The sequence below is a fragment of the Clytia hemisphaerica genome, unplaced genomic scaffold (assembly GCF_902728285.1).
Source record: "Clytia hemisphaerica strain Z4C2 unplaced genomic scaffold, Clytia hemisphaerica genome assembly, whole genome shotgun sequence".
Lineage (NCBI taxonomy): Eukaryota > Metazoa > Cnidaria > Hydrozoa > Leptothecata > Clytiidae > Clytia > Clytia hemisphaerica.
The window spans coordinates 129,063-154,701 of NW_027104406.1; the positions used below are offsets into that span (position 1 = coordinate 129,063).

At 35.3% G+C, this 25,639-nt stretch overlaps 2 protein-coding genes across 2 annotated transcripts; one reads left to right on the forward strand and one right to left on the reverse strand.

Annotated features, from left to right (window-relative positions):
* Positions 1 to 1,324: 1,324 nt before the first annotated feature.
* Positions 1,325 to 25,639, reverse strand: LOC136820090 (apoptosis-resistant E3 ubiquitin protein ligase 1-like). Its single transcript, XM_067076329.1, has 18 exons — positions 25,374 to 25,639; positions 24,374 to 24,733; positions 23,158 to 23,331; positions 22,595 to 22,842; positions 22,232 to 22,463; positions 21,638 to 21,801; positions 21,010 to 21,193; positions 19,485 to 19,690; positions 18,841 to 18,918; positions 17,744 to 18,004; positions 17,423 to 17,498; positions 16,692 to 16,804; positions 13,382 to 13,564; positions 11,091 to 11,216; positions 10,562 to 10,750; positions 3,699 to 3,770; positions 3,254 to 3,429; positions 1,325 to 1,922 (listed from the first exon to the last, which is right to left on the reverse strand). Exons 1-18 carry the CDS (start codon positions 25,579 to 25,581, stop codon positions 1,820 to 1,822), a joined length of 3,153 nt encoding a protein of 1,050 aa, XP_066932430.1. The 5' UTR covers positions 25,582 to 25,639; the 3' UTR covers positions 1,325 to 1,819.
* Positions 5,928 to 7,747, forward strand: LOC136820059 (uncharacterized). The gene is made up of 3 exons (XM_067076292.1): positions 5,928 to 6,018; positions 6,702 to 7,109; positions 7,547 to 7,747. Exons 1-3 carry the CDS (start codon positions 5,982 to 5,984, stop codon positions 7,582 to 7,584), a joined length of 483 nt encoding a protein of 160 aa, XP_066932393.1. The 5' UTR covers positions 5,928 to 5,981; the 3' UTR covers positions 7,585 to 7,747.

The following is a 25,639-nucleotide window of genomic DNA, read 5'->3' on the forward strand; positions in this document are numbered from 1 at the left end:
TACTTAAAAATCTATCTTTAATAGCAACAAAGAAAAAAACATGGTTCAAAGTTTAAAAAACAGAGCTAGTCAGAGCTTCATTTCAGTAGGTATAGAGCTTTCAAAATTTGAAAACAGACACTGCATTGGTTACTACAAGACATACTATCCACACGGTTTTTTCGATTCATGAAAAAAATAAAGTATTAATCACAAAAAGTTCTCTCTTTTTTTGGTAATCAATTCCAACAAACAACAATCAATGTAACAGTTTTTTGAAAACCATCCCACAGTGTAAACATTATCAACCAACTAAACCCACAACGCCAAAATTGTAAAAATAAGTCAATATAATTTCTATCAACAATTTCTCGTAAAATGTTTTTTTTCCAACATTCTGATACCAATCATGGCTGGAGGCATCATGTGTAGAGTGACTGTGTGGCATTTCATTGCTTTTAATGATCACGATACCAAACATCAACCAAACAAAACTGACGCCAAGCCAAATCTGTCGATTAAAAATTTCCATGAAAATTATAATTGAAACTTATCTCGTAAAATGCTTTTTTCAACATTCTGGAGGTGTTCAAAGTAAGAGGTATCATATGTAGAGCCAAGCAATACATGAAAAGTCATTTGCTATCCCATTTGCCATGAGATATATGAGTCAACAAATCAAACAAAAACCAACAAATCATGTCTCTTCACTTTCATGTCACATCGTGTTTATATGGGGTATCAGAAAGCCAATCCACAAGAAGAGCCATCTTCCTTTATTATGGAGTGTTCCAAAACTATTGGTAGGTTGTTTGGAAGTAAAGAACCCCACAGTTGTTTTATTTTGAAGATTTAACTTGAAAACAAACTGCATCTTTCCAGCAGAACCTCATGTTTCAACCTGCTACATAACATTGGTCAGTCGGGTCTGCTACTAGCATGTAATAGTTTTATTATAGCCGAGCTTGAGAATCTGTAGGCAGAACTTGTAACATGTATTATGTGTATAATTATGTCAGTCTACTTGAATCATGATACATTACTCACATTTCACTGGATGCATTTTCGCTGTGAAATTATCCGCAAAATTTTCTGACCGCGTTCTGAGACGGAGGCTAAGTTCAGAAAATTCTTGAAAAATCTAGATATTGTGACCAAAAATGCTAGAATTTTGACCATTTTTTGCACAAAAGGGATCGAAAATTTGGGGGAAAATGCACTCTAAGGGTATGATTTTCACTGATTTTTGCTGTACTGCAAGGGTGCAATTTTAAAAGCCAATTTTTTGCCCGCCCATACCATCAGTCTCACAAAACAGAAAGGGACTGAAAAACTACAATATTTTATACATAAACCCTCTTGTTGTATGTCTTATTTCTTATTTTATTCAAAAAGCTATTGTATCAATTTATAAAAAATATTAAGGTTTTCGATTTATAAAATTGCAATTTTTAAATATACTCCTCCAATTTTTTTTACAATATTTATAATGACTAAAGCCTAAAACAACAGTCAATATGAAAATATATACCTCTGGTTTTCAATTACATAATAAAAATCTTTAAAATTTTCCAAAAATAGTCAAATGTGCTGAAATTAACAGAAGAAATGTGTCAAACTTAATCTTGCTTAAAGTAGTTGAGTAAAAAGCTTTCAATTTGATTTCAAACATTGTTCAAGATTGTATTTCGAGTTCCCACGGAAATTCTTACTGAAGAAGTAAACGGTTTGGTATTAGAAAGACAACCATCGTCTTAAATTAAACCTTGCCTTTTCAGTGAAATTTATGATGCATTCTTTAACCTATCATGAAATTACCCACAATACCCCACAAATTTTTTTAGATCATACCAAAGCCTTCACAACCTTCAGTAATCGCATACACCAATTTACGTCGAAATTCATCCATGTTGTTATATGATGAGAGAACCAAGTGATTGGAGCTGAAAAGGAAAATGTCAAATATGAGTCCAAAAAACCAAAACCCTTACAAACAACTACGAATTATAGCGCAAAATTAAACAATTGTGCTCTTAAGGTTTGGGGGCACGAGAAGTTTCTTTTTCGCGTTGGTGCAATGCAACATGCTCCACCCCACCAACCTGAAACACTTTCTCGTGTCTTCACCCCATTTTTCATTTAATAACATTTGTGCTTCTCGCACTTTTGTCCCAGGGACGAAATTACCGTGTCTTTTGGGTATTTCCATCACTTTTTGTCCCATGAAACAAAAACAGAAACCATGAGACACGCACTTTCTTCTTGTATTGGTTGGATAGAGCATGTTGCATTGCACCAACGCGAAAAAAACTTCCCGTGTCCCCATGCTTTTAAAGGTTTTGACGTAAATCATTACCAAAATTCAAACATATTAGATAAATCACATCATCCTTAAAATACCAATCAACAGTTATACCATTTCTTAGCTTTACCTTGGAAGGGCTTGACGATCATTATCAAGATATATTTAATATACAAAAATTCATCAAAATTTCGAGCTCTTTATCACTAGTATCAACATTTTCGTTCTCAAAAAAAAATCCAAGTTACTATGGCAACCATCGTTGTCGAATTGTTAGAAAATTACCTGTACCAATACCGTTGCTATTGGTAACCAAGGGTTTAAAATGTTGCCTCTTTTGGCCAAAGGTTTTTAAATTCGTCAATAAGCAAGCACTTTTGCAAACTTTGAGAACTTTTAATTGAAAAATTCAAAAGCTATGGCATTTTAAAGCATGCTTGGAAATACAGTGAACTACTGACGATCACCTCAATGACAAATAGTCATAATAACTTCTGATAGAAAAGTGACTGAATAATGTTTAATATACCAAAAATGATCAAAAGTTTCTTTCAATTGGCATGAACAAATTTCATTTTTTTGAAGAAAAAAAATGCGTTGCTATGGAAACTCAAAATACCGTTATTTCCGTTGTTAGGGATAATCAGGGGCTAATTTTGCCTCTCTCGACCACAAGTTTCTAAATTTCAAATGATAATAATGTGCAAAATATCAGAGCTAAGAGCAACTTCAAGTATTCATGATATTCATGACGTAATGTTTTCTACGGAAAGACCCCGGTTTTTGCCAGTAGTGGTAAATTTTATACAACTTTGTCTAGTTTAAAATTGCCACTACTGGCTAAAACCGGGGTATTTCCGTAGAAAACATTACGTAATGAATATCATGAATTAGAATGTTCATTTGAGCTGAAAAAAGGATTGATGAGCGAGGTCTAATCTAGTCAAATAAATGCAGATCAGTATGTCATACCAAGTGTGCGAGGAAGGTAATTGATCTCTCGTGTACGTAAATGTGATGCGCAACTTCGGAAGAAGACCTGCAAAACCTTCTGGTGGAAGTTGAGCACTGCCAGTAATGAATTGCAAAAGTCGTGATAATTCTTCTTGGCTGAACCCCGATAAAATGCTCCAAAATTGATTCATTAACTGGTAAGAGAATAACAACATAGATGTTCATCTTCACAGTCACGAACCGTTAATCACAAAAGAAGTCAAGAATTCATACGGTAAAATGGTATAAATAGCCAACGAGTCTAGTTTAGATGAAAATTCACCAAAAATGTAAAAAGAATATCCCAGTATGAAGTTTCAAAAGTCTTAAAGTTTTACGACAGGGATACAGACATGTCAGATTCTAGCTTTTCAACTATAGTTGAGAGTAGCGAGGCTGGTCAGACATGTAAAAACACTCTTACGTTATTATTGGGTGCATCACAGTGTTGTTTCATATCGGACACGCTAATATTATCCATTCCGCACATCAATAACTACAAAGTAAAGGACAGAAAACACATAACCAGAGGTCTTAGTTTGGATCACCCTCAAGTTGCCCAAAGTCCATGTTAACAGTAATTATTACACTAATAGTAAGATGGTTTGTAGGGTAATTTGGGATAGGATATTCATGATATACACCATTTCAATGTCTTCAACGGACCCAACAGCTGATTGGTTGAATCAAAGATTTATTATACACTGGATAAACGACTCATAAAACGATGGAGAGCGATCATTGTATTTTCATTGTTTCTGAAAACAATTGATGTTCTAGCTTTGTCCGCAAAGGACAACTGTCATGGCAGCTCGAAGATGTCTGATTTTTTAAAATGTTTATCAGACTTATTTTTAAAAAGTTCTCTAGCTCTTTCTTTTTGTACATTTGCAGAAAAAAAAGTTTGAAAGTAAGGCTAGCATTCCAAGCTGGATACATTTGTGAAATCTAATTTGAGAAAAACATCATTAGACAAGAAATTCAGACAAAATGCTTATAGTGACACGGAATTTTCAATTGGAAATATCTTTCCAAGACTGTCCCCAGAAGAGCTGAAATTAACATACATAAGACTTGAGTGTCTTGGCTCCACTGTGGTATGAAAATCCTTTGGAGGCACGTGGTGGCAAGGTGGTTTTTTTGAGGTTGAAATTTGAAAATTTCCGGTGTCAACATTAAAATTCTTATACACAACACGTCTTTTGTATCTTTCTCACAGCTTGAAACGTCATAACGACTTATAATTAGCAATTAAGTGGAAGAATCTGACTCTCATAAGAAAGTTTGAAGTCTCCTTTGGGAATTGGATGAGTGATTTTCGATAAGAAATGCAATAAAAATGCTTCGAAAAATCATTTAATGAGGGAAGGAGAGCGAACAATAATATCATTACTGCGGACATAGCTAGTACACGAGAAATCGGCAAAAATCTGTTACTTGTATATCCAGTGTATAATAAATCCTTGGTTGAATGTGACGTATTGACTGATTTTAAGTCACTTACAACCAATTAACTGTTGGGTCTGTGATGTAATGTCAGAAGACATTGCAATGGTGCATATCATGAATTGGATATTTAATATTAAATTAACCCTTTATGCATCTTCCCCCCTCCCCGCCCTAGAGTGAAATTTTCCGAGTGCGAACTAAGTAAGATTTGCCATCTTTTGTGAAAATCTCGGCATCGATGATGACGTCATTTTCAGTTCATCTTTCATCACGTTCATGTGACATCTTGTCAAAAGAAGCCAGATTTTTTTGGTCCTTTTCTGACAGAAATAACCGCCAACAATATCCTGTAATTTGGAACCAAACAAATTTCTTATTCTTTGAAAAAATACTTCCTTCATCAAACAAAAATGGTCTGAAGTAAGTAATTTTTATGTCCGGATTTGAAAAAGTACAATGATGCTAACAGTGACATACAGGAGAACGTTTTCTTTTTTTTCCTTGGAAATAATCTCCTAATAATTGCAAAATCTGGAGGAAAGATCGCCCAGGTTATGGGGCGACTTGACCAAACTTAAGCCTTTTGAATAATTCTGCATACGGGGGTCAAACTTATGTGAGCGTGAAGAAGAATAAGCAAGAAATCAAAGCCAATCACAAAAAAAAAACATAAAAAAGTAGACGAAAGACCGAGAAAGTGACCTGTTGATGTTCCACAACTCTTGCCACAGTAAAATACAAAAGTAAAAACTTATTTCGTCAAACTTAAGGTTTGGTGAAGTAATTTCTTTTGTATGACTGAATGATTCCAGCAATTACAGAGAAGGATAAAGGGAAAGTGGAGCAATCCAGATAAAGATAGCTATCGAAAGAGGGACATCCCCAACGGCGGTCGCAAACTCACACTTCATTAAAAATAAAAGAGCGTCACCCGGACATTCTTTGGACGTTCAACGTCTGATAACTTTAGGCCAATTTAGCTGAATTGAATCAGCCAATCAGCTCCTTTGGAGATGCTAGCTGACCAATTTCATTGATGTCGACAGACATAACATAGATAATGTTATTCGACACACTCCAAAATAAACAATTCATTACCATACAATCACAATAAACAAAAGAACCATCAGATTTTAAGGGTTATCGACAAGATTTGATCGTATAAAGCTCGAATCCAAAACAGTCTAGCACACGAGTACAATTTGGTATAGAGAAAGAGTCTAATTAAAAGGTGAACAGTTTACCATCAGTAAAAAAGATGAAGGTTCAATTCGCTTTCTTCCTCGTTTTAGTTGGTAAGCAAATTTAGACTTCCTTTCAGATTGGGAGCCTTTTCAGATTTGAGGGTATTTTGTCTATTTTCTTGAGAAAATGGATGTTTAGGGTTCGAAAAGCCTTAAAATATTCATAACTTGTTTGTAACATTTTGACCATCGAACCCTTATGTTCTTATATCGTTTTTTCTTATGAAAAGCGTGCATTTTAGGGCTATACAACACGCGTCTGTCTTTACGTTTCAGTGTTTTTGCGTAACCAAATACACGCTTTTTCTTTACAAGAATACACTTTATAAGAATGTCCATCATGATGAAAATAGCCAAAAAATTAAGATTATCGTTAAAATATCACCATCATGGAATTAGGCAACAAAATCTAATAATGTCATTTACAGAGCAATTTTAACTGTAAATTACCAGTTTTCCTTCAGTAAGGCTCGAAGTTCTCACAAAAATGCCATTTTTTGCTTTAGGTGTGTATTTTTTGTTAAATTTTGGTTGAATTTCAACCCTAACCTAAGAAAATATCCTAAGAATATTTTAGGATGATTTTCCCAAAAAAGTTAAGAATATCGGTGATGAAATAAAAAAACACCGCTCTTTAAAAAAAAAGCGTGTAGACCTAGGGATGTATTACAAGGATGTGTTGCAATGTGAATTCGTTTAATCTTCTGTTGATTAATCTCTGTCTTGATTTCTAGGATTGGCATTATCTGAATCTCACAAAGGTCAGGGGAAAAGGAAGAGTCTGTTACGGCAAAGATGCGAGTTTGCGACCAAAAGGTGTGCGACATCTTTAAAAGAAGGGGAGGACAAGTTAGTGCTCTGCGCATTCGACGGAGCAAGATATGTAGATGTGGAGAACACTAAAGAATGTCTTAAGAAAGACGTCTTGTTTTGCAACAAAGATCTAAAGCTAGTCCACCCTAGACGGTGTGGCCAATGCGATGAAGAGATAATACTTTGTAAAAAGAAGAAAGCAAGAAGAGGAACGAAACAAGTTTGTGATCAAACTGGTAAAACATACGAAAGACGTTGCGATGTCTATATAGCAAGATGTCAAGGTGTCGCCGAAAACATCCCCTTTGCTGATCTTCCAAGACATCTAAGTAAGCATCCTCTTTTTTCTTTCTGTCACTCAACTTGTCTTGATTTTAATTAACATAAATATATGCTTTATTAGGTAAAACTTTTACTTTAGTCTTCAAGAAAGTGTTAAAACCGAACCTAAATATCAAGGATATGTTTTTACTTTTTTATTCTTTTGACGTTTTTCATTTTTCATGGATATTTTTGCTACTTTCATAAATATAACCGGGATTTGCTATCAATACTCATGGTACTAATTAAAGGGCTGACATTTTATCCTATTTTGAAATAGCAGACAGTGACAGGCGGACTTTTATAAAAACTCTTTTCTTAAACTCTAGAATTTAGGTATTATCGTCAACTCAGTTAGAGGCACGTGTCCCTGAATCCTGAATAAAATGTATATCTACCATGTCAACTTTAAGAATTTTTAATAATTCACTTTTTTTTCTTCTAGAATGTCCGAAGGAGGAACCAGAAGTCAAACAAGCATAAAAATATTTTGAGAAGATATGTAAAGGTTTTTTTTATGTAAATATCTTTTACCCTCTTAACTTGTGCTTTATTGAGTGAGGAAAGAGAGACCCGGAAAATTTACGTAACTCGAAAACAAAATCAAAAAAAAATAATTCGAGTTATATATCGAACAGTAAATAAGTTACGAAGTCTACTTATGACGTCATAATTTAAGACTTATGTCGTCACATTTGTCGTAACTCGGGTTTTCGTAACTCGAGTTTTTCTAACTCGGGTTTTCCGGGCCTCGAGGAAACACGAAATTGATTCCTCATTTGTTTTAGTGTCCTTCCATGGATAATTATTGTCAAATGTTTGTTATTTTAAACGAATTGATAAAACACATTTAAAAAAAGGTAGATGCTCCAAAAGTCAAAATATTTTTACATTACATTATCACCCTAATATTACATAATCACCCTGATTTTTGTAATCACCCTGATCCACACAAAGATTTTTATTGGTCGAAAAAATATCGTTCTATTTCCCAATCCTTATCTACACTCTTTTTTAATGAAAACTACACGTTTTTTTTAATAAGGAACACGTTTATAAGGAACTCGAGGCTGAAAATGGTCCAAAAAATAAGGAATTGTTAAGGAACTGCTCAGGCTGAGAATAAGAAAGCAAGTTTTAAGGAATCCAATTTTTGCGAATCCAAACTTAGCAGCTATGTAAATAAGGAACTCGATAAGGAACTTTGAGGCTGAAATTCTCTGTAAAAATAAGGAACTCCAGGCTCAGAGCAAAGTTAAGGTTCCTTATAAAAAAAAACGTGTATTTCATAAGAACAATGAGGTTTAAAAATACAAGAAGAACTTAAGATTAATACTGATACTAGAATGACTGAATTTTAGGCAAATTGAAATTCGAAGTAGTGAAAAAAGGGCCTTATAATGCCTAAATTTTTTCGTATGAATAAGAGCAGGATAAGAACAATTTTAGTCTACCGAACCTCAAGAAAAATTTACTTGGGCTAATAAAAAAGAGTGTATTTAAGTGTATTTTATTTCACATTTTTAACTTATTCAACACATTTGAAAACGATGTTGATATTGACGACTTTAAATTGAACCTTGTTCGTGACAATACTTCGATAACAGACCAAAGCAATAATTGGAAGGTGCTTCTATCAAAGAAGCTTTTCACATCAAAGAGAAAAATCCTTCTCTAAACAACGGTATAAAAGACTCAAGAGATTTCAAACTGTTTTAATTATAATCAATTTTATTGTTTTATCCAATTGTTTCGCAATTTTTAAACCCTTGGGGAATAGCTCCAATTTTATCTTATAAATGCTTGTTTTTAGATTGGAAAATTCTTTTTCATTTGTCCTGATGATGATTTAGCAAAGAATCGAAAAATTGACGTTTTTACATCGCTTGTGTCATTCTTGTTCATGTTTTGAATTTCAAGCATAACAAGATGCATATTTTTGGAGTTGCTTTTCTACTTTTTGTATTTTAAGACTATTAAGACTATTTTTGAAAATTTTTCGACGATAGTTTTTAATTTCACATCACTCTACAAGCCTCCAACGAATCAACTTTTGAGTCTAAATTGCGGTGGATAATGCATATAAACTAAAAGGTTTTTACAATAAAGCTGATGGCACAAGAAAATCACCTACTCTAAACGGGGAGGGAGGTTGAAATCTTAATAGGGAGCTAATTGTAGGGTTAGTATTTGTACTCCCAGAAAACCTAAAAGAAAGTTTATTGGGATCTGGACTTTAATTATAGTGCATATAAAACTGAAAACTGTTTGCGATTGGTGGTAATGATCATGAATGTAATTTTAAAACACAACAAGTGATACTTTTATGGACCTACCTGGTTATGCATTTAACACATATAATTGATATCTACGTGAGCATGACCGTTAAACAATCATTCAGAACACAAATAGTGACGATCTATTAAAATTAGTCGTTTGTTTCTTATAAAAAAACGTTTAGAAACCAAAATTTCATGCCCTTGAAATATTCTTTCATATTCAAGACTTCGTGATCTATTCATCAAAAAAAATTGGTAATTGCTTTGGCTAAGAACATTGATGTATCCTTATAAATAGCGAATTCTTATAGATAACTGCGTTTTTGAGCTAAAAATTCTTTTTTTACAAAATCTGCTTGAGCCATCTTTTACCTACTTTCATGCAAAAATTCAGAAAAAAACAATGAACCAATATTTCACAAAGTCCAAAAAACACGTTTTTTAGCCGTTTTTTGGCTCAAATTTTACCAAAATTTTTTTTCTCCGAAAATCGGGCTTCGACACATTCAAGGGTTTATAGTTATGCATCTTTGTGCAAAAAATCATAAAGAATGAAAGAGCTAATCTCGAGAAAAGCTAATACCTAAGTAATTGATAATGTGCTTATAAAAAATATCGAATTTGGCCGGTTTTTCTATAAAAACACGCCAAGCAGCCAAAATTGCATGTTTAAACACACATATTTTTCAAAAGTAAGCCCTCGTGAGCAAAAAAAACATCTATCTCATAAAAAAATTGAGTAATTTGAATAAGAAAACATTGATGTATGCTTATTAATAGTGATTCTTATAGATAAACATGCGTTTTTTGAGCCAACAAATTTTTTTTGCAAAAATCTGTTTGAGCCATCTTTTACCTATGATGGTACCCTACTTTCAAGCAAAAAATTAGAAAAAATTAATGATCCAATTTTTCACAAAGTCCAAAAAACCCGTTTTTTAGCCGTTTTTTGGATCAAATTTGCCCCAAAAAATTGTTTTTCGAAAATCGGGCTCCGTCACATTTTGGCCACCACCATTTTGCACCTTTATACCAAAAATCAAAAGATTCCTATGATTCAATCCTGAGAAAAGTTGGTAACAGACAAACGGACGGACGAACGGACGAACGGACGAACAAACATAGGTTAATTCATAGGACCTCCACCGGGGCACCCGGAGGTAGGTCCAAAAAAATCAAACCTCGAGTTCATTTTCGTCGAATATGGAGAGGAGTCCGTCATCAATGATAGAGTGTAGTCCTTTGATGAAGCCAGTTATTTCTTGCTTCACACTTTCTTGTAGACGATATTCAGCCACCAGTTGAATATACTCCATTTTGTTAGATTCACTGACTTCCATTTGTGACCCATTTGATTTCAAATCGACCGTCTATAAAAAGTGACACGAAAATGTCTATAGTTCCAGCTGCGGTAGCCTGTATCAAACTCTCCTTTAGTGACGAGAAAATGTTTGTAGTTTCAGTATCAACTATGAAGTTCTTGTCTTTTTCCCGGACAAAACAAGAGAAAGCAAGAGAATGTGTGGCTAGTTCAACTTCGCCTTTTACTTCTTAAAGTCACGATGAAGAAGATTTTATATGGTAAAAGTTATTTCGTATAACAACCTGAGTTCGAAACCAAAATAAAAAGCAGATTTTAAAGATCTTTCAACTTGATAGGATATTCCATTTGCAGCTACCTAAGTTGAAGTATTATGTACAAATGAATACCTTAATCAGTCTGTCTTCGCTGTCATAAACGTCCTCTGAAAAGAAGATGTCCAGCCCTTCTGGATCGTTCTCCAGAATATATTTGATCTTCCCAATGTACAAGGGTTTGTCATCTGTCTCAAAATGCTGAAAAAAAGACACGAAATTATTAAAGAGGAATCATACTCTTTTAATATTGAAAACACCCCTTATCAGCAGCCCGGTCGGGATCAGATAATCTCCGTTGAGTAACCCTGTTGAAGCAAGTAAGTAAGTCTGCGACCGCAGTCGGAGGCGACCCGAAGACTCCTCTTTCGATAGCTATCTACCCAAAGATAGGGGAGGGCGCCACTCTTTCTCCATTGCTCCATTTACCCTTGATCCTTCTCTTAATTGCTGAGCATCAAGCAGAGAGGCATTGTGCACCATTTTGGGAATCTTCGGTATGACCCGGCTGGGGGTTGAACCCACAACCTTGTGCACCGTAGCCGGATACTCTACCACTGCACTACGGTCGCTACCCTGTCGAAAAGTTACTAAAAATGGGCAGATTTTAACTGAACCCGGTAAAAATCAATTGATATACTCTACCCCGGTCAAAACTTGGGAGATTGAAAGATTATTGTCAATGAGGCTATTGCTAAATTAACAGATGAAATGAACAACCGGTTGGATGAGATGAAATGAAATGTCGATCAAAGGACAATTAATTTGGAAACAGATTTGATCAATCGCGAGTATCAGTCTTTGTTCAGGTTTTGGGGAAACTGCATAAAGGAAGTCACAAAAGCAGAAGTGGATAAATGTCAGGAAGAAGCAGCCAAGTCATCATGGCCGCACGACCTAAATTTGCTTTCCTTTCGCACAATGCTCTTCCTAGAAAAGAACTTTCCGTTTATGATACAAAAAGACTAGAAGCTTCTTTGTTGATATTCCGTGAATACGCATCATCATGGCCGCACGACCTAAATTTGCCTTCCTTTCGCGCAATATTCTTGCTAGAGAAAAACTTTCTGTTTATGATACAAAAAGACTAAAAACTTCTTTGTTGATATTCTGTGAATACACACATTTCTCTATTTGGCTAGTCTTTAACTACATTAACAGCCAGCCTGGCTGAATATCGTCGTGGAGAAAAAAAAGATAAGCATTTGAGCGGTACTCTAAAGCCTTCAATACAGAAATACATTGGTTTGAGATATATCTCAATTATATGCGTATATATACGCTAAAATCTCTGTAAAAATGATTGAGCAGATGTACACGGATGGTGGTGATCATTGAAAAGACACCCCTGATTGCCAGACTGTAGAGATTTGGGAAGGAGAAAAACATACGCAGAATAATATGATTTGCGTGTGTGTTCGACAGGACTGAGGTATCAACTCACACGTGCAAAGCGATAATGCTGAGTTTAAGTATGTGTGTGTTTTTCGGCGACGGAGACGGTAATGTTTTAATTTGGATAGATCCTGACCAACTAAGGACGACGGTAAATCAGCACTTTTGCCGTCCTCGATTTTGCGGGTCAGAACTGCGGGTTATTTTTAATTGCTTTAGCCACTTTACCGTCCTCAAAAGTTTAAATTTTTAACTCTAAGTAGTTTTTCTGTTATTTGGAATTGGATTTGGATTTGGATTTGCTATTTGCTTTTCTTCCAAAATGGTGAGCTCAAAGCACTCCAAGTCTACTCACTGGACTATAGCGTCATTGGAAATTACCAAAAAGCAAGGTTCAGCCAGAAGTTAACCTGAGATCAGGATCATTGTTTTCTGCCCACCACGCTGAAGCTCTAAAGGGATGGGTGAAAACATAACAGTCTGACGAATATGCTATCTCAAAATCGCAAGGACCGCGTTCGTCTAAAGGGACTGGGTATGACAACAAAGGTGCGTGAATGTGTTTGTGAATAGGGCGCCGTATCAGGAAAATTTAGTTTTTGACTTTCGGGCGCGCAACAACTTGTAGAATTTTCCGCATGAGGACTATTTTCCTCAGATGTTTAATTTTCAAGCGCCTTCAGAGATTTACCGTGCGCGTAAGAAAATTACGTTACCAGAAGTAGACTCTAATCTGCTCTGTAATAGGATACAATTTTCTATCAAATTCGACTTAATATAAATGCAAAGACAACGATTACCTCATTTTCAAAATATTTACATGGTAACTGATTCTCAGAGGATATCGTAAGAAGTTCAATCTTTTTAATAAGATGTAATAATATTGGTAATAGTTTGAAAACGAGACAGTCGTTGTACTCAAAAGGCTTATTTAGTCTCGATTTATAAGAAAACGAACGCAAGCTATTTACCTTCCAAGATACTCTTAATCCAAGAATTTGAGCCAGGAAAGACCGTGTAAAACGAGCCTTAACATATTGTTGTCTTGAGCGACCGCAAGCACATTCTACGAGACATTTGCCAACCATTTGTCCAGCAAACTCGTATAGTTTCAACTTTTGATAGTTCTCTGTCCGCTGTGGGTTGGGGTGTATCTAAACAGATAAAAATGTATGTGAGTGAAGGTAGTGAGTCTATCTCCATATTTCCCTAACACCCTGCCTGGAAGAGCTTGGGATTCGAATACAGTTTATTGGTCAGCCTAAGCTGAGCATTCAAATAGGTAAAATTCATTTCTTCTTCTTCCATAAGACGGCAAAAAAAAAATCCGATTTCCCGATCTCACTTTGATTTCTAAACTTTCTTCCGATCGGGTTAACTTTTTGGGTACTTTTAGCGTGCGTTGTTTTTACAGATCATAATGTGGTGTTACTTTGATTTCTAAACTTTCTTCCGATCGGGTTAACTTTTTGGGTACTTTTAGCGTGCGTTGTTTTTACAGATCATAATGTGGTGTTTCAAGATGGCGGCTCAAGCGATAAGTCAGATGTGATAAGTCAGTGTTGTACCAAAGTATTTCCAGTGTAAATCTGTTGCAAGTTTCAATTTCTGTCATTTATTTTTTTAACTCGGCAAATCAAACACATGATTTTTCATCAAGGGGATTCTTTTTCTACATCTTTTGAAGGTTTAAAGCCGTTTGCTCAAGTTTTTGTTTATGTTGAAATTTTCTGATACTTTTTATGCTGCTTTTTATTAGTTTTTGCAATAAAAACATATTTTTCTTGTTTGCCTCTAGGTGGGATTGGTGGTGTTATAATGTTATTGGAATTTGATAAAGTTTACAAAAGTACAGCTACTGTCTAAATTTGATAAAGACTGGATGCAATTGTGCTTTTTTGGACTAAAGCGAATCGCAAAAAATTGTTTGGTTCCCGTCATTTCTACTTTAAAAAGTGGGGGTCGTTCGTTCATTCGGTTGAAAATATTTTTCTTTTAAGAAGCAGCTACATCTTGTTGAAAGGGAATCCGTTGTGGTGACTGATCCGAATTAAGAAATTGAGAAACCGTGGATAAACTGGTTTTCGGTTTACTCTCCATTAGCATGTGGCTCGCTACTTCGATTTGAAAACTTGTAAACACAGAGCGTGCAGAGGTCGACAGTGGAAATCCAGCAAAGCAGCGGAAAAGCTTTCGGACTCTCCAACTCTACCTGCTGACCGTAAATCAGGGTCGGTCAGATGACGGGAACCAAATGATGACATCACATCTCCTATTATTGGACTTGCAAAATTATGACAAATGGTCTTTGGAATTTGATCAATTATATTAATATTAATATATGCAGTTCTTGTTGAAATTGATCAAACCATTTTTCACGCAGTTCCGGACGCAGATTGTGTTTTTCTAACCTTTCCTAACCTTGGCGCACGTTTTGACCGAATAATGGAATGGAATGAATGGCGATAACAGTTTATACATATCTCTTATCAGACTTGCAGAAAGCGGACTGCAGAAAGTTATGAAAAATGGTTTCTAGAATTTAATGAATTATATCGCCAAGTTACACAACAACAGATCCATCTGGTCTTCATTTAACATTGTTTTAAAGTTTAAAAAACACTGGCAGTGCTTGGCACAGAAGAGAGGACTCCTAGTTGAAATTAATTGCTACTCTGCTGCCCTGTTGAATTTATTTATTATGCTTGTGTGTTTATTCCGCCAAGGCAGTAAAGCGATCGCCCAAATTCATAGACCAATTAAAAGCGAGTTTAAAGCAAAACGGGGGAAAATAAGCTTCCCCGCAAAGTTATGAATTTTAAGTTTTGCTTTCCATTATCATTTGCGACCAGCAAAGTCTTCAAGATGGTTGTGTGCATGTTGTGTAACTTGACGGTACTAAACTACAAAATTTATTTACGCAGACTGGATGCAAATTGTGTTTTTCAAGATTTTGTGATTTTGCTTCAAGGGCAAAGTAGATATCTTTATTTGGTTCTGACGTTTTGGCAATTTTCTTATTTATTTCTAGCATAACACTTTGGTCAGATATGGATATAGTCTACATCCAACAGAAAAAATGTATCATAACTGACTAGAATGAAATTAACAAAAAGTTCAAAATAACACTATGTTTCTCTTTTATTTTACAGTAATGAACTATATAGCTTAATTGTTTGATGTCATAGAAACAGTGCTACAATGCTATAAAGAGAAGTATACTTTGAGCTTCTCGTGGCGGATGGGGGGGGGGGGGTTGGAGGAGCTCTCAGGCTTGTTTTAAATAATTTTAAATCAAGTTATCAAATGTTTCACATTTTGTACATTATTCAACATTATTAGTCTACTCTGTTTCAGTACATCTCTTACATCTGTTAACCCACTTATTAAAGCTATCTAGCTAAGCTCTATTGGCTGACCTTCCAGCCTCGGCTGGTTTATTGCAGTTAAAGTCTGCGATCGAAACCTTGTTCGCACTACCAATCGGCAGAATGTTAGCGAGATACAGTGATAGACTTATCCAGATGGCGAGTGAATGTATAATATAGTATATAATTTCATTTACACAAAAATGTAAATAAGTTTATGGTCTAACATAAAAAAGGGACCAAGTCAAGTTCAAAGATTTCAATAATGTAAATGTGAAGAGTCTAATACACCTTTTCGACCGTAGTCACCATTTGCCATGCAGACATTTTTTTGTCCGTTTTATCCCACTAAAACTGTCCCAGTCCTTTTTTCGCACCAAAAGACAATAGAAAAATGCGTCAAAAAAGGATTGGGACGGTTTTAATGGGATAAAGCAGAAAAAATATTGCCCACGCGACTACGGTCGAAAAGGTTTATGGGCCATTCCATTTTATATCCATACACGAGGAGGGACGAACGTTTCCAGGAAGGGGGTCGCCAAAGAAGAAATTACATGTTTAATAACTTTTGTATTTTCAAGAGTTTGATTTTAGTTGTAATTTTTCAGGGGTTAGATGACCAAGCAGCGTGGGACCACCTCTCTTTTTCTGTATGTACCCTTGCTCTCCTCTTTAGTTTTTGAGCATCAAATAGAGAATTACACGAAAATAAGTAGACATATAATCAACACAAATTAAGAAATTTCGTGTTCATTAAAACCTTTTTAATTAAAACCAGCCGTGGTGTCCTTGCAAAAGCAAATAAAATTCGTGTTGATTTTTTGCGTGTTAATTTCAAGGCCGTTAATTATGTGTCTACTTATTTTCGTGTAATAAGGTAGATTGAATGAGCCTTGTCATCTCTCTTACTTACCAGAGCTTGAGGGTTTTCTTTGTTGAAACGTTGGAATAATCCACCTCTATTGTTGAATAACTGGTCAAGCACCAGGGTGAACCATTCACGTGACAAACCACCGTAATCCAATCCTGTCAACCAGAAACATGTTGGGAACATCACTAGAGTACGGTGGAGTCTTTATAACTCGAACCATAGGTATCATAAAATTTGTTTCAACCTAACCCTTTAACGACCGATGACGAGGTATCTCAAATAAAAAGACTCGGACGTTAAAGGGTTAAAAGGATACATTCAAATTATAAAGGTTCATATTAAAGTTTAAAGAGATAGACTCCGCTGCATTTAATAGAATCGATCTTTTATGCAGGAAGCATTATCGATTCCTTTAACAGGATAAATTTTGGAAATTCAATTTCGAGCTTTCGTAGGCTGCTGGTATTGGTATGCTCTAACGGATTCGTGCTCCTCATATAGTACCTAGCAGTGGCGTTGTGGGTACTAGGTACCTAGAATAGTTTACGATTAAGACTAACCCTTTCACGAATTTTCATTATTTTCGAACAAATAAAACATCGCAAAAAATGAATCCGAATAAAGTACTATTCATCGTTTTCATCAAGCTCGAACGGACTATGAGAGAAATATGGATTAATAGTCTGGCAAATAATCCTAGAAGTTAAAAACTAGAAATTCTACTCTGCAGACTAAAATAAAAACAATCTGAGAAGAAAACATTTTTTATTTACCTTCTTCTCCGTCAAACTTGATGAGGAATTTCTTGGACCAATCGTTTTTATTGAAATTCTTCGTTGCTTGCATCGACTATAAGGAGAATAATATTTTAAAAGTTCGTCAACAACCCATTCAAATCTAGTCTAAAAGGATCATGTTTTTGGGTGACTAAATTTCACAGTTGAAACTCAACCCCGACAAGATCGACCAAATCTTATTCCCACCGCAAAATTTTTATCCCATTATGAAAATCAAAAAAGATTTTAGATAATCATTTTAATATTACTTGATAAAGATAGAGTAATTTCATGAAAAGGAGAACATAAAATACGTACATCTTTTAAGAGTTGGTCTCGTTTGACTTTCAGCGTGATAGTAGAATGTGAAGGGGCGTTACTTTCCAGAACAGATTGGAAATGACGTTTTTTATCTTCAAATTTCTCTGATCCACCGACGTTCCTTAGTAGAAGTTTGATGAACGTCCCGACAAGAACGTTACGCCGAGCACAGTATACTGTTATTGGAGTCTCGAAAGGGGCGTGGACTGTGAAACCAGGCCCAACACCATTCTCTGGGTCATTGCAATGTAGCACAATCTAAAAGAAAATCGTCTTCTAAGCTCTAGTTTATATGGCCGATTTTCTGCCCTGCCTATTATAATTGTTAGAGTTAGCTAAAAGTTGGCAGAAAGTTGGCAGAAAGTTGGCAGTTGAAATCTTTGCTTAATAAAGATTGAAAGAAGTTTTTGTCTTAACATCAAAAGAAGGCAACACAATGACTTTAGCCAACTTTCTGCTCACTTTGATTCACAAGTAATTCACAGTAAGCCATCTAAACAAGAGCTAACTGACGTCGACTGACATGACACAGACCAGACGTTTTGAGATTGGCGTATAATGACGTTTTTATTTAAAACAGGACTCGCAAGGACCCTATTATAGTAACGGTGATTTCGTTGAAAAAGAATTTTTTTTTTGGAATAATTTGAAGACGTTGAGTTACGTCACTTCGTTTGTTTGAAAACAGTAAGGGAAATTCACAGATATCGTGTATCGTATTCTTTCACAAACTAAAAAGGCTAACTGCTCGATTTCCAGTGGAAGTATGTCCAGTTTTTAAGTTGACTAGTCCGTCATGTTGTTTTCTAATTTACCTTAGATTTTCGAACGTTCGAATATCAAAACATTCGACTGGCACTGTTGACGATCGGAATTGAATACACGATGGCGGACTAGTCAGGTCTAAAACTTGACACGCTTTCTGCCATACAAGAAGCCCGATCCAGTCAAGTAGTTAGAGATCAGCGAGGAAAATAAAGAGAACATTATCGACGTAAAATAAGAAGCACAAGAATGGGTGAAAATTCGTAATTAATTATGGATTTTATAAGATTCACATCTAATAATTAATTTCGTGAAATTACATTACAAACCTTGACTGATGGTTTTATGCGAACAACTTGTTTTCGTTTTTCGAAGATCTTCATGTAAAATTCTTTCACAGTGAAAAACTAAAGCAAAACAGTGAAATTTCAAGTACCTAAGGTAATTTTGATTGTGGAAAGCTGGGTGTCCATTAGAAAGAATAAATTAGTTTTTTTGCGAATTTCTCTGTTGCAAAAAATAAATCCAGACAATTAAAAATCTGTTCTTTTATTTGCAGTAGGGTGAAAATTAAGCTATGAAACATGAAAACGTCTTCTTATTTTTTGTCAACAGGTAATTTTGCGACGGACTTCTTTTCATTGGACACCCAGTGGGAAAAGCTGTATAGAAACTTTGGTTCCAACAACAAACAAAGAAAAGAACGGCAAAAATTATAAGTAGAGGGGTCCAGCCGCCAGCATTTTTCAGGGGAGGGGGGCTAAGGAAAATAGCCCCCGGCTAAATTTAAAAAAACTAGCCCCCACCTTCAAAATGTTTTATGAGGGGTCAAAACCTTTCCCACAGCATAGATTTTAACATAATTTGAAATATTTGCAACCTATAAGCTCTGCCCCCCAGTTTTATCATTTTTATTTTAAAAAATACAGCCCCCCTGAGCCCAGGGGGGGTGCATTCTATGAGTTATGTATACCTTTGAGCTGATATAACAATAAACTTTTTTCTTCTTGGTACCATCTTCAGGTTTGATGGATGTTATGAAGCGTTGATATTCACCAGGGAAGGATTCGTCTTGTATAGATACGTTCTCAGTGAGGTTGGAAGAGAAAGTGTAGGCTTCGTAGTATAAGTTGTAAAGAGATGACGTAATGTTTTTGTTGACTTCATTCATCTCCTGTTCTATGATAGTATAGAGAAAATTCCTTTGAAAGGTTTCACGAAAGCTCAGAAGATAACATACAGTTTTGTAAACTGTCTGTCCGACAATTATAATATAAACACTTTTTTTTTTAATTTTGTTGGCGAAAACTCTTCCGCCAACAAATTAATTTTGAATTTCAAAAAGAAAGAAAGTGTTTATACCTAGACTAGTAACCCATAAAAAATACTCACGTTGACTAAGCCTATTCCTACATTCCGATTTTTAACATTTTATTTGTGACTACTCTGGGCTACTATGTTTTATGTACTTTACACTGATATGACGTCAATCTTCCTTAGTGGAATATTTGTAGAAAGTTAAAATCGGAACAGTGTCGAGAAAAACCGCATCCGCGCTGGTACAGCCATAGTCATTATAAAAACACTGGTCTGGAAGGCTTTTATCTCTTTTTATTGTTAAAAGATGGATCTTACGTACCAAAATCGATTTACTTTGCAAACTTTTTGATCATGTGATTAGAAAATAGACTAATCCCAAGGGGAGATTTTGGTAACGTGATAAAAAATATGCAAAACGGAACTTGTCTTTTGTTTGTAACAAAAGAAAATTGAACAAAAAGCTAAAACAATACATTGCCACACAAAACTGTGGCAGGTGAGTCTGAAAGTTTAAGAATCGCAATGAAAAAATTTGATGAAGAAGAAAATGAAGACTTTTGCGAAGAAACGTATTTCAACTTTGAAGAGTTTCTTTTCGGCGAAGAAAAAACATTTTGAAAATTATTTTGCGGTAGATGGTGTATTTTTTACCGAATTAAAAATAGATTTTCGGAAAATCTTTTTAAAAGCTTATATTTTGTCTCGAAATCTTGAAAATAGTGCTTTTTGACCAATTTTTCATCCCAATTTTTCATAGAAAAACAGCCAGAACTTTTGATGCATTAATTTAGAAAATTTTTCCGAAAAGTTTAAAAGAGTCAAATTCTTTGCGGACAGTTCCAAAAAACTTCAAAACAAAAAGGTTAATTACCCATTAAAACTTAGCACTTTTTGTAAAAGAAGGTAATGCAACATATTATTAACGTCTTTTTAAGGTCCATAGTGTCAAATTGTATTTAATTTCCTTTAATAACTCTTAAGGGATTTGATTAAAAAGCAATTTATAAAGGCAATTCTGTTAAAAGTGTTAAATTATTGTTAAAATTGTTAAAAGTGGTAAAGAACCTAAAACATAACTTTTATGTTTAAATACTAAAATCAATTTCTCGACTCTGGTCAGAGCCCTTAAATCAAAGTTCCGATTACTAAAACTGTTGGAAACATCAAAATTTCAGTACCTGTTAACACAAGAAGAGTGACACCTTGACTCAACGCTTCATTTTCATAAAACACATCGACAGTATAAACGCCGGATGAATCCAGGGTCAACCATGCTTCGTTCGGTGAAGTACTAGTCATCATGAAATTGTCACGTGGTGCAAATGTCAAGGTTGGAAACAATTGCTGACCTCCTTCACGAAACTATGAATGAATGAATGAATGAATGAATGAATGAATGAATGAATGGAAGAATGAATGAATGGAAGAAGGAATATCTTTAAATAGAAAAGTTGAGGAAGGAAAACACAGTTTTTAAACCGATAACGAACGATAAAGAAATAACGCAAAGGCGGGTACCTTATCAACCCTTTTTACGCCGGCCCTTATTATTACACCAAAGCTCAATCACCATTTATATCAAATTCCCATCTTCTTACGCTTGCCCTTATTACGCCAGCGACGAAAGAATATTACCAATAAGGGCCACGGTAAAAAGGGTCAAATTAAAGTAATTTGAGTCGGATAAAAGTTCAGAAACTCGTCTGAGAATGAGCAGAAGCCTACAAACCACATTTATTACTCAAAATTGACATCGGCAAAATCGGTGAAAAAAAGCAGAAAATAATGACATTCTTATTAATTTACCTCATGAAACACGAAGCTATATTTCAGCAAGTCTTCGTCATTTGAAATGACCACGTTTCCATATTTGTCTCGTTCATCAAACGTCAGCTTAGTCTGTTTGCCTTGCTCAACCACTAACATTGAAGATGGGACAACGAGACTACTTTTTTGTGGATCAACTGGACCTTTTGATCAAAAGATATAGAAATTGATACAAGTTATGGCATTGTTATAATCAAACAGCCGAAAAACGTTAATAGCAGACAAAGTTTTCTCTTCTAGTAAACACATCTCATAATATTATAGAATTACGGATCTGATAGCGCTAGTGAAAAGCTCCATCACTTTAATTATCAAATACAAGTAATTGGCGTGAGATGTTAATAGATAGATACGAGATTGCACTCAAACAAGGGATGAAGTTAGAAGTGAACACTTCTAACTTCACTTCGTATGGAGCTTTTCACGAGCGCTATCAGATCCGTAAAGTGACTTGATCAAATACAGGTAAGTCTAATTATTTTGTTGATGTGATGCTTTTATTCACCAATAGAGTGCTTAAACCAACCTCTAATGAAAGGTCCTTGCGAGAAGTACTAAGCTTTAGTAATATACCTGGTGAAAATTCTTTCGAAATGGGTGAATCTCCAACGTGTTGTCCATCAGCTAAGATTGATATCTGATATGTTTCCTTAGCAACGATCGGTGTAAAATGTACATGAACCTCATTTTTATTGGTTTCTGAATGAACGATAGCCGATTCGATCATTAACCCATTACAAAGGATTTCACACTTTAAACTTGCTAGTTTCGACGTCAGATACGAGGTGCCATTTTGTGCGTAAAACTAAGGTGAAGGATTATAGATGTTCATTTCAAGTAGACATCTAAATTATAGGAGGTCACGTGTCACCCCCCCCCCAGAATGGGGTCCGAACTATGATGACACTTATATGGTGCACAAATATCAAAACATACCTTAACATTCAATATCATTTCTTTTCCAGCGACAAACGAATCAGTTTCCCACTTGACAGTTGAGGAACTAGCGTTCAATCCTCTTAGAAGCATCGTGTCAAAGAAACTTGTATTGGTGTTAGGCTGTACATTGTTGGGTGGTCTTTGACCGGCACTGCGACTATTGTTGAATAACCATCGTACTAAGTTGCCGAGTGGGTTAGGTGGTTGTTGAGGACGATGAGGTCTTGGCAATTGAAACGTTGGTGCTATTGGAAAAAAGAGAGATGTTCATTCATTTATTCATTCATTCATTCATCAATTGTTTACCAGGAACTGAAATTGCAAAAATTGACATTGATGGATATCTTTTCACAAAATTGGCATTTCGAAATCCTGTACCAGCCTATACCAGCTGAAACATTTTAACTTCAAGTTGCACCTTACATTTTCAAGCTAAATATAATCAACCATTACATTAAACCCTGATAAACTTGCTGATTATGTACACCCATAATTTGCTAAAAGTTCAGTAATTTAGGACATTTTTCTTATAAAATAAAAGTAATGTTTTGAAAACAAACCTGCGAATTGGACACCACCGCCTCCACCCCGCCTCCAATTTCTTGGCGTGAAAATAGCAACAATAACTTTTACAAACACCCCAATAATAAACTGTGCAAAGACGTCCATGAAGTATCGAGAAATAAAACCAAATATTACCACTATAACAAGTAGTAATAGTGCAGCCCATTTGACTGGAAAAAGAAGAAAAATATGAATTAGTTGCAACAAATCAAATTAAATATAACATTAGTTCCCCTAAATGATAACAAACAGAGAAAAAAATTAAGTCTATTTGCAAACGTATTACACGTATTTATAAGAACCAGTAAAATTTGGCTCAGGCTGGGCTGTTCTTAATTATTTGAAACTTTTAGGCTTACATATTCTCAGGGCCGGCGAATCGGTTTTAAAAGTGAGGGGGCTAAATGATATAGTGACTAAGGAGGCCCCACCATGGTTGGGGCGGACGGGCTGAGAAATTTTTGAAATTATGGTACTCTACATTGGCTTAGAAGTGGTCTAAATTCAATTTTTTTGAAGTTATTGGAATGAAAAAATTAAAGAAGTTAGGCGTTTTTTATACTGATAATCACCAAAGAATATACTACTATATAATAACAAAATGAAACCTATAATAAATAAACCGGACTTTTACATGTTCAAAATTCACAAGTTAAAGTAGATTGAGAGTATGCTTTTAACAGACAGTAAGCATACAGTAATCAAAATTAAAATTGTCCAAATTGATTAAAGCAATGCTCTCGAGTCGACACAAACTCTCTACCAACTTCATCTAAATCAAGTTTATCCGTTATATTTTTATGGATATGGAGCAAAGAAAGATTGTTAAACCGTTTTGGCTTCATTGTTGAACGTAGCCAAGTCTTTTTTTTCACTCACCCTCTCTTTCTCTCTCTAACTCTTTTTTTTTTTTGAAAAAAAGTGGGGGGGGGGGGGGCTATAGCCCCCCTAGCCCCCCCGGTTTCGCCGGCCCTGATTCTTAGGATGTTCTTAGTACGCTTATTTTCTATACTAAACAAAAACTTAAAATGGGTTTTCTTAGCAATTTCTGAAATCTGCCGCTTAGGATTGTTCGTTTGTTCTTAGGTTTTGGCTTATTTTCAGTCTCGTGTCCATATAAAATCGTTCTTATCAAAAAGCGTATGCCTATCATATTTTGAAATAATCTTAAACCATACTGTAAGAAAATACTCGAACAAAACAATTTCTTACATAGTGACCACAGCCATGATAGAGCAAGAGTTATGGAATACGGATTATAGAAAATCTCATATCGTCCTAAATTATTCTGATCAGCTTCCAATTGAAACAAAGCTCTGTACGCATCCATATAATGAATACGTTTCAAATTTGCCATGTTATCAATGACGTCAGATAGTGTATAAATATTCATCTGTCTGAACTCATGCTCAAAGTGAGCCAGATTATTATTCATAATCCATGTTTTGTAACGTTGGCTTTCCACCATTTGATGCTTCGCTTCTCGAATCTCATAAATGGCACCAGATCCATAGGCAAGTTTGTTGATCATCTCCTCAGAAAGCTCGGAAACTTTCCTTAGCGAAGTGATATCTGAAAATTCACAAATAAAATGAGAAATACAGTATAAAAGCATGATGGCAAAAATTGAAATTCTCCCAGTTCAAAAAAAATCTAAACAGAATGGTTATGACTTTTACATTGTAGAGCTATTAAAGTATATCTCTGTACTTGCCCCGGGGGGAGGGTACTAAGGCAAATGGAGGGTACGGTATGTGCCACCCTTAAGGGTACCTTTTTTGGACTTCCAAAGTCGCGCTAAGGGTTGGAAAAATCAGAAAATCAAATTTCAGTCCCACTAAAGATCGGAAAAATAGCAAAATTTCAACTTTTTACTCCCCGGAGGATCAAAATTTGGCCAAAATTGGTCAAAATTGTCCCGCTAAGGGTCGTAAAATTCCCAAAATGTTCCTTTGTTTTTTTCCTTTTTAGGCCCGGTAAGGGTCCAAAGTTCGAAAGTCGAGCAGCACCCCCCTGTCAGCTCGCAACCCTAGTACCCCCAACCCCCGGGGTACTTGCCCATGTTTGTGACAGGACTTTGCTCTCTTGCTGGAAAACGCTTCTCAAGCGCTATTTCCCAAAAAACATCCCTGCGGGCAATCAACCCTAGATAAAAATGAATGCTCTAAAATCTCAAAAACAGTAGTTGTTTTTCATAACATAATATCCATACCATTTTCCAGGAAAGAATCAGTCAGTTCTTTAAGGCCATTTTGTTTGAGCCATTGTCTGACTTGTTGCTCCTCGTTGAACAACTTCTTTTGTGTGTGATAATTTATTGTAAAGGCTGCCACACAAACAATAACACAAAAATTTCGCAAAATGACAGCAAGGTTCCTGTTCTGTGCAACGTGTTCTCTGTTGAATTGCAACCTATCCATTTGGTCTGATTGTCATTTTTGTTGGTTATGATAATTTTTTCTTAATTAATTTTTCTCT